The sequence below is a fragment of the Saccopteryx bilineata genome, chromosome 10, assembly GCF_036850765.1.
Source record: "Saccopteryx bilineata isolate mSacBil1 chromosome 10, mSacBil1_pri_phased_curated, whole genome shotgun sequence".
Taxonomy (NCBI): domain Eukaryota; kingdom Metazoa; phylum Chordata; class Mammalia; order Chiroptera; family Emballonuridae; genus Saccopteryx; species Saccopteryx bilineata.
The window spans coordinates 49,298,369-49,312,702 of record NC_089499.1 but is presented as its reverse complement, the minus strand read 5'-3'; the positions used below and the strand labels follow the sequence as shown (position 1 = coordinate 49,312,702).

The 14,334-nt window shown below is 39.0% G+C and overlaps 1 protein-coding gene and 1 pseudogene across 3 annotated transcripts in view; both read left to right on the top strand.

The window, feature by feature from the left end:
* ATG7 (autophagy related 7) overlaps window positions 1–14,334 on the top strand; it is a 320,442-nt gene that overhangs the window by 171,830 nt on the left and 134,278 nt on the right. For all 3 annotated transcript variants that reach the window (XM_066245020.1, XM_066245021.1, XM_066245019.1), the window contains exon 18: window positions 8,158–8,280. In XM_066245020.1, coding sequence (XP_066101117.1) covers window positions 8,158–8,280 — 123 coding nt within the window. The remainder of the gene's footprint in view (window positions 1–8,157; window positions 8,281–14,334) is intronic.
* LOC136314548 (bisphosphoglycerate mutase pseudogene) lies at window positions 12,338–13,748 on the top strand (annotated as a pseudogene).

Here is a 14,334-nt window from a genome sequence, read left to right as displayed (position 1 = left end):
AAAATGGGCAGATAACCTGAATTAATATTTTGCCAGAGAAGATGGGTATATAAGATGCTCAAAATCACTAATCGGGAGAGAAATGCAAGTAAAAACCACAATTGAGATATCACCTCACACTTGTCAGAATGGCTGTCATCAAGAAGTCAACAAGTACTGTATTTTTCATTCCATAAGATGAACTTTACCCCCTAAAAGTGGAGGGGAAAATGTCCATGCATCTTATGGAGCGAAAAATAAGGTATTTTATTAAATATTTTAACATACCATTTGGTTCAGAATATTTTTTTTCTTATTTTCCTCCTTAAAAGTTTAGGTGTGTCTTATAAAGGTCAGGTGCATCTTATGGAGTAAAACATACAGCAAGTGTTTGCAAGGATGTGGAGAAATGGGAACCCTTGCGCTCTATTGGTGCAAATGTAAAATGGTTCAACCTCTTTGGAAAGTATATGGTTTCTCAAAAATTTTTAAATAGAACTACTATAGGACACAATAATTCCTTTTCTGGACATTTAGCCAAAACCCCCCCAAAAATACTAATTTGAAAATATATGTGCATTCCTATGTTTATAGCAACATTACTTACAGTAGCCAAGATATCAAGGCAATCTAGGTGTTTATCAATAGATGAAGGAATATACATGTGATATGTATGTGTGTAATGGAACATTATCCAGCAATGAAAAAAAATGAAATCTTGCCATTTATGACAACATGGATGAACCTAGTGGCTATTATGCCAAGTGAAATAAGGCAGAGAGAGAAAGACACATACTGTATGCTTTCATTTATATATGAAATCTAAAACAACAACAACAACAAAGCAGAATCACACTCTTAGATAAAGAGAACAAAGTGAGGCTCCCAGAGGGAGGAGTGTGGGAGGATGGGTGAAAAAGGTGAAAGGAAATAAGAAGTACAAACTTATAGTTATAAAATAAGTCTCAGGGATGTAATACACAGCACAGGAAATCTAGTTAATAATATTTTACTACCTTTTCATGGTGAGAGATAGTCAACTTAGTATGGTGATCACATTGTAAGGTATATAAATGTCAAATCACTAAGTTGTACACCTAAAACTAATAGTATAGGTCAACTATACTTTAATTTTTAAAAAGGTCACCAGAGAATCTTAGCAAGAGACGTGATATTTCTTAAATTGTGTTTTAAGAAGAGATACTACCACCTTTGTCTAGGGCTATGCACTCATACATATTAGGAACAACAATAACCTAGCCTTATAAAACAGTAAGGAAAATTATGTCCATAAGGAAAGGATCTATATTTTTATACTAAAAGGATTATTATTATTTCTCTACTTAGCAAACTCTCCTAGAACCTTTGGAATACTTATACCCTACCAGAATATAATGTACAGTATATACTTCTCAAGACCTTGTATCATTTTGCTGTAAATGATCTGATGTCATCATTTCTTATGGCTGAGTAGTATTCCATAGTGTATATGTGCCACATCTTCTTTATCCAGTCTTCTATTGAAGGGCTTTTTGGTTGTTTCCATGTCTTAGCCACTGTGAACAGTGCTGCAATGAACATGGGGCTACATGTGTCTTTACGTATCAATGTTTCTGAGGTTTTGGGGTATATACCCAGTAGAGGGATTGCTGGGTCATAAGGTAGTTCTATTTTCAGTTTTTTGAGGAACTACCATACTTTCCTCCATAATGGTTGTACTACTTTACAGTCCCACCAACAGTGGGTGAGAGTTCCCTTTTCTCCGCAGCCTCTCCAACATTTGCTATTACCCGTCTTGTTGATAATAGCTAATCTAACAGGGGTGAGGTGGTATCTCATTGTAGTTTTGATTTGCATTTCTCTAATAACTAATGAAGCTGAGCATCTTTTCATATATCTGTTGGCCATTTGTATCTCTTCCTGGGAGAAGTGTCTGTTCATGTCCTCTTCCCATTTTTTTATTGGATTGTTTGTTTGTTGTTGAGTTTTATGAGTTCTTTGTAAATTTTGGATATTAGGCCCTTATCTGAGCTGTTGTTTGAAAATAACATTTCCCATTTAGTTGGCTGTCTGTTTATTTTGATATCAGTTTCTCTTGCTGAGCAAAAACTTTTTATTCTGATGTAGTCCCATTCATTTATCTTTGCCTTCTTTTCCCTTGCCTTTGGAGTCAAGTTCATAAAATGTTCTTTAAAACCCAGGTCCATGATTTTAGTACCTATGTCTTCTTCTATGTATTTTATTGTTTCAGGTCTTATATTTAGGTCTTTGATCCATTTTGAATTAATTTTAGTACACGGGGACAGGCTGTAGTCGAGTTTCATTCTTTTGCATGTGGCTTTCCAGTTTTCCCAACACCATTTGTTGAAGAGGCTTTCTTTTCTCCATTGTGTGTTGTTGGCCCCTTTATCAAAGATTATTTGACTATATATATGTGGTTTTATTTCTGGGCTTTCTATTCTGTTCCATTGGTCTGAGTGTCTATTTTTCTGCCAATACCATGCGGACCTTGATAACATTATACGGAGTGAAATAAGTAAATCAGAAAAAAACAAGAACTACATGATTCCATACATTGGTGGAACATAAAAACGAGACTAAGAGACATGGACAAGAGTGTGGTGGTTACCAGGTGTGGGGGGAGAGAGGACAGAGGAGGGAGGGAGGGAGAGAGTTAGGGGGAGGGGGAGGGGCACAGAGAACTAGATAGAAGGTGACGGAGGACAATCTGACTATGGGCGAGGGGCATGCAACATAATTTAATGACAAAATAACCTAGACATGTTTTCTTTGAATATATGTACCCTGATTTATTAATGTCATCCCATTAACATTAATAAAAATTTATAAAAAAAAAACAAGAAAAAAAAAAAGACCTTGTATCATGTAATTCACTTAAGAGGTGTAGTACATTTTATGTAGATTGACAGGTTGTTGCAACGCTCAAATTTCTTGTGATAGTATCTTGGTTTTTGTTTTTGGATAATATAAAACACACGTTTTCCCCTTTTAAGACAGTTAAGCTGTTTGTTGGGGGGAAAAATTCTGGTACCTTTTATAAGCTACTTGTACTTGTAACACAGATTAACTTCCCAGCACATAAAGGAACACTGGAAAACCCTTGCATGATTAAATATGCCCCTAGACCTAGAAGATTAAGTTTTCCACATTTCAAGCCAGAGCTATTAATAATGTTTCTGCATTAAACTTTCTGTATATCCTGATTATGGGGAAGGCCTTTACTCATTCTGTCCTTCTGTTAGTTTTTCCGCTGTCCAGATTTGTAGCAGCACAGATTAATCTGTGGAAACATAGGCTTGCAAACTGAGTTTAATGGAATCTAACAAACTGTTGTCTCTGGAATTATTAATTTTTTTTCAAAGTTTTTGTCCAGTTTTCTTTTTTTATTCAGTGAGAGGAGGGGAGGCAGAGACAGACAACTGCATGTGCCCTGACTGGGATCCATCAAGCAAGCCCACTAGGGGATGGTGCTCTGCCCATCTGGGGTGTTGCTACATTGCTCAGCAACAGAGCTCTTTTTAGCACCTGAGGCAGAAGCCATGGAGCCATTGTCAGCACCCTGGGCCAACACTTTCTGATCGAGCCATGGCTACAGAAGGTGGGGGGAGAGAGAGAGAAAAAAGTGAGAGGGGGGGTAGAGAAGCAGATGGGTGCTTCTCCTGTGTGCCCTGACTGGGAATTGAACCTAGGACATCCACATGCCAGGCCGATGCTTTACCACTAAGCCAACCCACCAGGGCCTTTGTCCATTTTTTAAGCTCATTTTTTCTTTTACCTTACTGGAAGCCTGGCACAAAGTGTCTTATTTCGTAAACTTAATGGTTCACTCAGAAATAAGTTCCATTAAACTCATAGCATTTCTCATTCTAGAAAAGGTCATTTAATTTCCATGCACATTTCTCCCACTATAATAATCTGGTTTGTAAGAAATATTATTACTACGGGATTCAGTTATTAAGTACCTTTTTTATCCAGGCAGTAGGTTTTCAAAATAATTTACTGTGGTTAATCAGCCAAAGGCTATTTTCTATATTCTGTGAGACATGATGGTCACTCACCCCTGCTCTTCCAGCCCTTCAGGATCCCAGTCTATCTGTTCCCTCCATCCTGCAAGTCTTTTCTTACCAACCTTGGGTCCCTTCTTGCTAATAACCAACCCCTCAATTTATTTGACCCTTGTTCTTTTTACCCTTATCCTGTGAGTCCCCAAGCTCAGATGAGTTCTTAACCACCTTTCTTTGAAAGCTTGTTTTCTGTTGGGCGGGGGGGTGGGGTGGGGGGGGTGGGGGGGTGGGGGGGTGGCGGCTCAGTTGCTCAGCCTTGATTGTGATGCTGATAAGCTTCCTTTCTCACTTTCCCCACACAGCTATCCCATGGCCCCACCCCATCTCTCCACAGCCCGCTCCATCTCTCTCTTTGGCATCATATGACCTTTTTGCCTGCTGTTCATACCCCAGAGCTCCTTAGCCCAGTTTCCTACTCTCCTAAATTATCGTCACTACAGTTGCTGTGCTTTCTGTGGCCGAGAGAGGAATGCCCCTCCCTTCTAGATCCAACTTCTTTGTCAGGACTATAGAGTTCTTCCTTTTCTGAGACTTTTCTCCAGCACTGAGGTGGGGTGGGGCAATGGGAATAAACTAAGATTTTAATGTTATTTAAATAAGTACTACAGGCACATGGTTTTTAAAATTCAAGTAGTATAAAAGAGTATACAGAGTCAGCTATTTGATGCCAGTTGTGTGTATGTATATATTTTTCCAGAGATGATATATTCATAAACAAGCATATGCATATGTACATTTCCTTATCTTCCTCTCTCCTCCTCTACTTTTATTTTTAAAACATTAATACTAGATACATGGTCTGGGCATTGCTTTTTAATATATCTCTATGTCTTGGAAATCAATTTATATAAATACTATGCTTATATAGAGGGTGGGGGAGACCATGATCTTTTTTTTTTTCAGTTATTGTTTACATTCAATATCTAGAACTGCCTCATTCTTTTAACGGATCCAGATTATGTCCTTGATAATAAATATACCGTAATTTTGTTAATCAATTCTCTATTAAAAGGTAGTTGTTTCTAATCTTTTGTTGCTTCAAACTGTGTTACGGTGAATATTCTTACATATTAGTCTTTGTGCTCATGGAATAGGACAGGAGCAGGAATAGTGTGGGCATGCTGCCAGTGAGTACACTACTGAGGGGAACAACAAATGAATGCTTCCCTTCACCCTCCCTGCCTCTCCTTTCCTCTCTCTGTCTCATTAAGAATCAATCAATAAATTTAAAAAATTAAGTCCTAACCGGATAGCTCTGTTGGTTGGAGTGTTGTCCCAGAGCGCGGAGGTTGCCAGTTTGATTACCTGGTCAGGGTACATAGAGGAGCTCCTCGACGTTCCTGTCTCTCTCTCCCTGCCTCGCTCTCTCTCTCTTACAAACAAACAAAAGGAGTCAACATTCTTATCAGATTTTCTTTAAAATGTTTACTTTGTAAAGTGAAAGATAACTGAATACTCAAGTTTTTTGTTTTTATTTTGTTTGTTTTGAGAGAGAAAGAGGCAGGGAGAAAACGAGCTGGGAACATCGAGCTGCTCCTGTACGTGCCCTGACTGGAGAATTGAACCGGCAACCTCCACACGCCAGAGCTTAACTTTTATTGAGTTTTAGAGAGGTGGGTGGGGGGAACATTTGTTGTTCCACTCAGTTGTGAAGTTTTTGGTTGCTTCCTGTGTGTTCCCTACCTGGAGATCGAACCCTCAACCTTGTTGTTTCAGGATGATGCTCTTAACCAACTAAGCTAACTGGCCAGGGCCTAAAGAATATTGAAAAATCATCATTCCCAGTCCTGGCCAGTTGGTTCAGTGGTAGAGCATTGGCACTGGCATGTGTATGTTTCAGGTTCGATTCCTGGTAAGGGCACACAGAAGTGACCATCTGCTTCTCCACCCCTCCCCTTCTCTTTCTGTCTTGCTTTCTCTCTCTTCCTCTCCTGCAGTGGTTTTGAGCGCATGGCCCCGGGCACTGAGGATGGTTCCCTGGAACCTCTGCCTCAGGGACTAAAAATAGCTAGGTTGTTAGCATGGCCTGGAATGGGCAGAGCATCGGCCTCAGATGGGGATTGCCAGGTGGATCCCAGTCGGGGTGTATGTGAGAGTCTGTCTATCTTCCTTCCTTTCATTTGGAAAAAAAACCAAAAAAAATTTCAAAAAAAATTATGATTCCTCAACACTCAAAAATAAGGGACATTTGAAAAAAAGTTTTTGGACAGTATGAATTAGACTTGCTAGATAGAAGAGTTCACCATTTTCATTTCTGCATGGAAAAATTGTTTTTTTCTCTATTTTTTGTGTTACTGCTTTAGCAACCTTGTTATTTATGTGTAAATGATTCTTGAATTCATCTTCTATGTCTTCTGTCTTTTTGAAACATTCATCTATTTCTTCTGTATTTTGAGAATTTCTGAGGCATTCTGTTTACTGTTTGCTTTCTGCAATTCACAGTTCCTATGATTAATGAATTCTTAAATATGTGGTAGTCATCTTTTTGATTGCTTCAAAGTACTCATGTGTTCTTATATTGTTCTGTCAAAACTATTGGCTTTTTATTTTTGATCTTTTTATAGAAGGACAACATATATACAAAAATGTGCTTGGTGGTTTCTCACAAAGTACATCTTTGTTACTAGCACCCAGATAAAAAAGCAGATATTACCAGCACCCCAGACCCTCTCTTGTGCCCCCTTTCAATTACAACCCCTCCATGGTTAACTTCTTTCCCGATTTCTAACACCATAGATTTCTTCTTGCTTGTTTTTTAAACTTTATACAAATGTAATCATACAGTACGTACCTGCTTCCCTTTTCTTTAACATTATGTTTGTGAGAATTCTCCATATTGTTGCATGTAATTATATTTTAATGCTATATTTTATTCCACTACATGAATAAACCACAGTTTGTTCATTCATTCTACTATTGAGGTATACTTGTGTAGTTTCTACTTGGAGACTATCAGGATTAGTGCTGCTGTGGACAGTTTTGTTTGGGTCTTCTGATGCACATATATATACATTTTTTGTTGGATATGTATCCAGCTGTAGAATTGCTTGATCATAGGACATGTAAGTGATAAACTTTGAAAGTGGTTGCCCATTTTGTACTTCTATGAGAATGGTGGTTGTTCTGCACATCCTTGTCAGTACTTGGTATTTTCTGTTGTTTTTTTTTCATTTTAGCCATACTGATAGGTATCAAGCAGTATTTCATTGCAGTTTTAGTTACTTTACTGGTCACTTGTTTTGTTGTTGTTTTAGCAAGAGAGAGATAGAGACAGACAGGAAGGGAGAGAGATGAGAAACATCAACTCATAGTTGTAGTGCCTTAATTGTTCATTGATTGCTTTCTCATATGTGCCTTGACTGGGGGGCTCCAGCTGAGCCAATGATCCGTTGCTCAAGCCAGCGACCTTGGTCTTCAATCCAGTGACATTTAGGCTCAAGCCAGCAACCATGGGGTCATGTCTGTGATCACATGCTCAAGCTGGTGAACCTACGCTAAAGCTGGGGACCTCGGAGTTTTGGACCTGGGTCCTTAGCATCCAAGGCCAATGCTCTATCCATTGCACTACCGCCTGGTCAGGCCCTTATCACTTGTAATGCTGAACAACTTTTCATAAGTTTATTGGTCGTTTGGGTCTCCTCTTCTGTGTCATGCCTGGTGAAATTTAGTTAACATTTTTAAATTATTTTTTCAAATACATTTGGCTAGCCAGTCTCACCATCCTTCTGTCCCTTCTTTTCCCTTTATCTTTGTAAAAAATTTTCTTGGCTTTTTTCTTGACTTATTTTTTTTCTAACTAGTGAACTTTAAAATCAGTAACCCCAACTCTTCTAGAATTTTTAATGAATTTGCATGTAACTTATTTGAGAAAAAAATGGTCATCTAAATTGGAAGATAAAGTTGTCATTCTTTCTAAGAAAGAAAAAACTGATAAATACTAAACCCTCCCACGTTTTTGTCTGACAGATTGATTATCTCCATATTTAATACTGGTTTTTGTTTAATTTTTGACAGGTACTTATTAGAAGTGAAAATCTTTTAAGATATATTTAAAACCTACAGCCTTGTTTTAAAAAATATAAATGTTTTACAGGTTCTTGATCAATATGAACGAGAAGGATTTAATTTCCTAAAGAAGGTATTTAATTCTTCACATTCCTTCTTAGAAGACTTGACTGGTCTTACATTGCTGCATCAAGAGACCCAAGCTGCTGAGGTAAGAATAAAAGAAGCTTTATGTACTGAGAACTGATGTGTTTGAAATCTTTTTGATATTCAGATTTACAGAAAAGGAAGGAAGCAGTTTTGATTTTTTCCCTTAGAACAAACCACCTGCAATTGTTGGATGATGTGTGCAGGTTGTTGTATGCAGGTGTCAAATGCAAAAACTTGCTGATAAAGGCAGTACAGGTTATTGATTTCCAAGCACCTCTGTTTCTTACTGAAAAATAGCTTTGTCTGTGGTCATTGGAGAGTTTCCCCTAATGTCTATACATTAAAATACAAATCAGGGAAGACATTGGACTCTGGCACTGTTCTTCAAAGAAAACATGCCTGGATTTTATATCACTATTTGATCAGTCTTCTTAGGCCATTGAACCCCACCATGTAATGGCTTCCTTAGTTACAACCTAAGAGAGTTATGTTTAGCTTGTTAATTTGAGTATTTTGCAGATCTTAATATCCTGGGTCACTACAATCATGTTTTTTTTAAAGACTGGGATTAAAAAATAGTTACTATTGTAGTTTGTTTTCCCAAATGCTCACTGTTCTCAGAAAATTGTATGCTGTGTATGGTGTGAAGCTATTTGTGTCATATTACCTGGCAAAATGTACAGTTCCTCAAACTGATTGAATGAGATTAAATCAGCGTCTTCTCAATTACCTGGGTGAAAAAGCTCTAAGGAAAAATGTGGCCCATCACAGCGTTTCCACAAACTACATAAAGAAACCTTTGAGTGCCTGTGTCCTTCAAAGTTTCCATTAGTCCTGTAGGCCAATTCACGATTAGCTTCCCACCCTCACCCCTCCTAGGGTTGAATATTTTCACCATTGTGGGGGAGGGGGTCCCCAGTGGTCAAGAGTAGATGGTCAGGCCCAATACTGGGCCAGCTGGTGATGAAAAGGCTACTGTTTGGAAGATTGGAGCTAGCACTGAGTATAGGAAAACTATGTAGAAATACCAGAGTCAAATCCTTTGAAGCTTTCAGCAGATTGGGGTGAGAATGTTAAGCACACCAGAGAAGCAAGATAGTGCATCTCTAGGGCTAGACTTAGAACTGAAACTTTTTTCTTTAACTTGCTTTGGCTTTTGTATCCTGGGCATTCAACGGATACAGTCTTCCACTGAGACCAGTAGTTATACCCATATAGAGTCTCAGTTTCAGAAGATAAATGGCATCTCTGCAGGACTTTCAGATTTCCCCCAGAACTTTGACTGGGTTCAAGACAGGGTTTAGAACTTTATGTTGATCATAGCCACCTTTTTGTCTTTTGAGCAGCAGTTATTGCCTGATAAGGGCAATGTAACTCACAGGTCTTTTCAACCATACAATCATTTGACTAGTTAGTTGGGGGAATTTTTCCACCCAGTTAGAAATAATTCACATACTTTTCTTTAGAGGCTAGAAGAATTGAAACTGAAATTGACCCCATATTTCACTCTTTAAAACAGAGCAGATGTTTAGAATCATAGGCCCATTTCTTGATTAAACCTGGCTTGTTTTGCATTTTAGTTGGTCAAACATTAATAGCCTTTTAAAAGACCCTGGAAATTTAAGAGAGAAATAGTGACTAAAGAGATGGTGGGGCAGAAGGGAGCATAGTTTCATCCACAAGTCTGAGTTTTCTTTTTGAAGTTTTATTCCATTAAATTATATTTATAGTTTTGGAATCGTAAGCCACACATCAAATTTTTGATTACAGATGGTGAACTGGTTGGCCTATGAACCAGATATGGCTTGCAGGTGTGTTTTGTTTAGCCTGCCCTATGTCTTAAATTCTGAATAAAACCAACATTTTAAAAATTATGATTTTTACATAAAAATCAGAATTTTCCCATTTATAACTTCTTTGAAAAATCAGACCAGGCAGCACCAGGCCTGCATTTCTAAATAGTGATGCTTTGTCTAGAGCCAAGAAGCACATTATGTAGATAAATAATATGCTTGATATGAAATACTAAGGTGTAAAAAATATTCTTCTACACCTTTCCCTTACCACCCAGTTTCTTTTGTGGAGACAAACACTGCTGTTAGTTTTTTGCCCAAGGGTATCCTTCCTTCCTTTTTAAATTTACATATTATTTATATTTTTATTTTTAAATTTCAGTTGGAATTCACATTATTTTATATTAGTTTCAGGTGTATAGCACGGTGGTTAGACAATTGTATAATTTATGAACTGATCCTCCTGGTAATTTAGTACCCATCCAGCACCATACATAGTAATTATGTTATTATCAATTATATACTGTATGCTGTACTTTACAAACCCCATGACTGTTTTGGAACTACCAATTTGTGCTTCTTTATCCTTTTACCTTTTTCACCCAGTCCTCCAACCCCCTCCATCTGTCAACCTTCAGTTTGTTCTCTGCATCTGTGAGTCTGTTTCTGTTTTATTTTGTTCTTTAGTTTTCACATTTAAGTGAAATCATACAGTATTTGTCTTTCTCTGTCTGACTTGTTTCACTTAGCACAATACCCACTAGGTTCATCATTTTTGAAGAACCTTCTTTTTTTTTTTTTTTACAGAGACAGAAAGTGAGTCAGAGAGAGGGACAGACAGGGACAGACAGACAGAAACGGAGAGAGATGAGAAGCATCAATCATTAGTTTTTCATTGCGCTTTGCAACACCTTAGTTGTTCATTGATTGCTTTCTCATATGTGCCTTGACCGTGGGCCTTCAGCAGACCAAGTGACCCCTTGCTGGAGCCAGCGACCTTGGGTTCACACTAGTGGGCTTTTGCTCAAACCAGATGAGCCCACGCTCAAGCTGGTGACCTCGGGGTCTCGAACCTGGGTCTTCCGCATCCCAGTCCGATGCTCTATCCACTGCGCCACCACCCGGTCAGGCCCTTCATATTTTTTTATACAGCAGTTGTATCAATGTGCAGTCCCAACAAGAGATCATGAGTGTTCTTTTTTCTCCACGTCTTCACCAACACATTTGTTGATTGTTGATAACAACCATTCTGAAAGGTGTGAGGCAATGTCTTGTTGTAGTTTTAATTTGTGTTTCCTTGATGATTAGTGATGTTGAGTATCTTTTCACATATCTACTGGCCGTCTATATTTCTCTTTGAAAAAGTGTCTATTCAGGTCCTCTGCCCATTTTTTATTTTGATTGTTTGGGTTTCCTTTTGGTGTTGGGTGGTATCAGTTCTTTATAAATTTCGGATATCAACTCCTTATTAGATATCTCATTGGCAAATATCTTCTCCCATTCAATAGGTTGTCTTTTCTAGTTTGATGTAGTCTCATTTTTAATTTTTTTGTTTTGTTTTCCTTACCTGGGGATATATATTTTTAAAAATATTGCTAAGAAAAATGTCAGAGATTGTACTGCCTATAGTATATCTCTAGATGTTTTCTTTAGGAGTTTTATGTTCTTGGACTGTATATTTAAGTCTTTAATCCATTTTGAGTTTATTCTCATATAAGGTGTAAGAAGGTGGTCTAGTTTCATCTTTTTGCATATCTTCTGTTCAATTTTCATAACACCATTTATTGAATAGACTGTCTTTACTCCATTGTATGTTCTTCCTTCCTTTGTCATTAATTGACCATGAGGGATGGGTTTATTTCTGGGCTCTATTCTGTTCCCAAAGGTATTCTTTTGCTGATGTTCTCCATTTAGATTATGCTTTTCAGTTAATGATCCTTATAGGTATTGGTATTTGCAGTCCCCATCTTAAGAAAAGATAATTACTTTTCTTAAAAACTCCAAATAGGACTGTGTTTTATGATAATGCACACCAGAAGTCCTCATAACAATAAAAATCATTATCCAACCTACGTTAATTTACATTACTGTTAAAAATGTGTGTGTGCATGTAAATAAGTAAATATGTATGTCAAAAAGTATACGTAGCCCGTCTGACTCCCAGGCTAGAAAAGAGCGTTGATGCCATTGATCATGATGAGTCCTACATGGCGCTGCCTGCTCTGCAGTCTGGGGAGCAGGTGCAGTTGGTGGTCTCTTTGCAGATGTATTTCTGTCATTAAACATTGGCCTATCTAAAGGCAAAAGGGAAGCTCGGCCATAAGTATGTCCAAGTACAAATTGATTATGTGAAGACATGGAGAGGGTGCTTGGAACAAAGAGAATAGTTTTTGTAGCTGGGTGGATCTGCAACTTAACAGTTATGGGCTGGAGGAAGTATGGAACTGTGGGAAGCAACTGAAAGCACTCAACTTTGAGTTTGACCTTGTATTCACATCCGTCCTCAGTCGGTCCATCCACCCAGCCTAGCTGATCCTGGAAGAACTGGGGCAGGAGTAGATTCCTGTGGAAAGCTCCTGGCATCTGAATGAATGTCACTATGGAGCCTTGATCGGTCTCGATAGGGAGAAAATGGATTTGAATTATGGCAAAGAGCAGGTGAGGCTCTGGAGAAGAAGCTACAGTGAGACTCCACTACCCATCAAGGAGTCTCACCCTTACTATCATGAAATCTACAATGACTGGAGGTATAAAGTGTGCACCATACCTCTGGATCTGCCATGCTCTGAAAGTTTGAAGGTTGTTCTGGAGAGACTCCTGTCTGTTTGGAATGAAAGGATTGCTCTTGAAGTGCTAAGCAGCAAAACCATTCTGATCTCTGCTCACAGAAATAGCATTAGGGGCCTGACCTGTGGTGGTGCAGTGGATAAAGCGTCGACCTGGAACGCTGAGGTTGCCGGTTCAAAACCCTGGGCTTGCCTGGTCAAGGCATATATGGGGGTTGATGCTTCCTGCTCCTCCCTCCCCCTTCTCTTTCTCTCTCTCTCTCTCTCTCTCTCTCTCTGCTCTCTAAAAATTAATTTAAAAAAATTAAAAAAAGCATTAGGGAACACCTCAAACATCTTGAAGGTATCTCAGATGAAGACATTATCAATATTACTCTTCCTACTGGCATTCCCATTCTCCTGGAACTGGATGAGAATCTGCGTGCTGTAGAGCCTCACCAGTTCCTGGATGACCAAGAGGCTATTCAAGCAGCCATTATAAAAGTAGAGGATCAGCCTGACCAGGCAGTGGCGCAATGGATACAGCGTCAGACTGGGACACGGAGGACCCAGGTTCGAAACCCTGAGGTTGCCAGCTTGAGCGCGGGCTCATCTAGTGTGAGCAAAGCTCACCAGCTGGAGCCCAAGGTCGCAGGATCGAGCAAGGGGTCACTCGGTCTGCTGTAGCCCCCCGGTCAAGGCACGTATGAAAAAGCAATCAATAAACAACTAAGGTGCCGCAAGGAAGAATTGCTGTTTCTCATCTCTCTTCCTTCCTGTCTGTCTGTTCCTATCTCTCTCTCTCTCTCTCTCTCTCTCTCTCTCTCTCTCTCACACACACACACACACACACACACACACACACACACAAAGTAGAGGATCAAGGAAAAGTGAAGAAAGCTGAAAAATCAAGTCTTTCCCAAGTGCTGGCTAGGAATAAGTACCCAAAGGAGTGGCATGCAGTGTTGTGATACAGATTCTGGTCTCAACCTCTCTCTCTCTTTTCCTGATTTTTTTCCAGAGCTAGGCTGTGGGATCAAGTGTGTTTAGGTAACTAGGTAATTTAGGTTGGCCCAGATGAAGGCTTGATGGTGCCTGAGTGCTTATGTCATAAGCCTTACGGGTTAGCTCTCCTGCTTAGCCCTGTTTGAATTAGTCACTAGACTGTATCGTAACTGGTGGGGCTTAATCCATGTCTTAAGTTTCTGAGGTGGGAGAGGGATCCTGGAGGTGGATTATAAATTATTCGCCATTCCATAATCATTGAGTCACCACTACAGGTTCTACTTACTCCAATAGATATAGTTCACGTTTACATTTGCTAAGACTTCCTTGGATGATAGGAAAAGATAGTAGATAATACACTATACATAAGTATTTATTGCTAGTCTTTTTTTTTTCCTCTAGGAAAAGGGATGTTTTGATAGGTAAGACAAAAGGCCCGTTAAATGGGAAAACCACAGATGGGTTTCCACAAGACAACTAGCAACAAGCCACAAGGCCCTTTGCCTTGTCTCTGGTCGAGAGACCCCTCTAACATCTGGTGGCATCCTTCTT